At 52.2% G+C, this 669-nt stretch overlaps 1 protein-coding gene across 6 annotated transcripts in view; it reads left to right on the forward strand.

Annotated features, from left to right (window-relative positions):
• Positions 1 to 669, forward strand: part of LOC103385505 (membrane-associated guanylate kinase, WW and PDZ domain-containing protein 1-like) — a 35495-nt gene that overhangs the window by 17000 nt on the left and 17826 nt on the right. For all 6 annotated transcript variants that reach the window (XM_017035903.2, XM_017035904.2, XM_025059432.1 and 3 more), the window contains one exon: positions 410 to 598. In XM_017035903.2, coding sequence (XP_016891392.1) covers positions 410 to 598 — 189 coding nt within the window. The remainder of the gene's footprint in view (positions 1 to 409; positions 599 to 669) is intronic.

The raw sequence follows: 669 nt of genomic DNA on the forward strand, positions 1-669 counted from the left end.
ACCGCACCATGGTCATGGTACACCAGGTGTACCGCACCATGGTACACCAGGTGTCGTACGTCACCGCAGACACAGTAAAGAATCGAACCATCAGAAGTGTTGGAGTTGAACACAGTCGTAACGTCCGTCTGTTGTTCTGTGATGAGACTGTTGTTGTTCAGAAATGCTGTGAAAACAACCCAAACACAGAGCTGCTAACGGCTAACAGCTAACAGCTAACTGCCTGCTTCTCCATTATCTCTAATCTTTCTCTCTGTGTGAGGAAGAAATGTGTCGTAGATTTTTGTGGCTGTTTCTGCTGCTCTCTCTCTCTCCCCCCCTCCCCCCTCCCTGTCCCTCCCCCTCTCTCAGTCTTAGTTTCTCCTTCTGCCTCTCTCTCAGGCATGCTAATGTCTTTCTTGTTGCCTAGGTAACTATTATGGGACACCCAAGCCACCACAGCAGCCCATCACTGGGACAGTGATTCTCAGTGATGCAGACTCCCAGCAGTCCCCCCCGAAACGCACCAAGTCGTACAATGACATGCAAAACGCCCGCGTAGTGCCTGCTGACGACGACGATGACGAACGGGCCACGGAAATGAACAACAGTTTTACAGGTGAGGGGGGAGGGGGAGGGGGGTCGCCGCTCCATCCTCTCTGACTGGTCTTCATCTGTCAGCGTGTTTTT

Source organism: Cynoglossus semilaevis, chromosome 10 (genome assembly GCF_000523025.1).
Source record: "Cynoglossus semilaevis isolate Cse_v1.0 chromosome 10, Cse_v1.0, whole genome shotgun sequence".
Taxonomy (NCBI): domain Eukaryota; kingdom Metazoa; phylum Chordata; class Actinopteri; order Pleuronectiformes; family Cynoglossidae; genus Cynoglossus; species Cynoglossus semilaevis.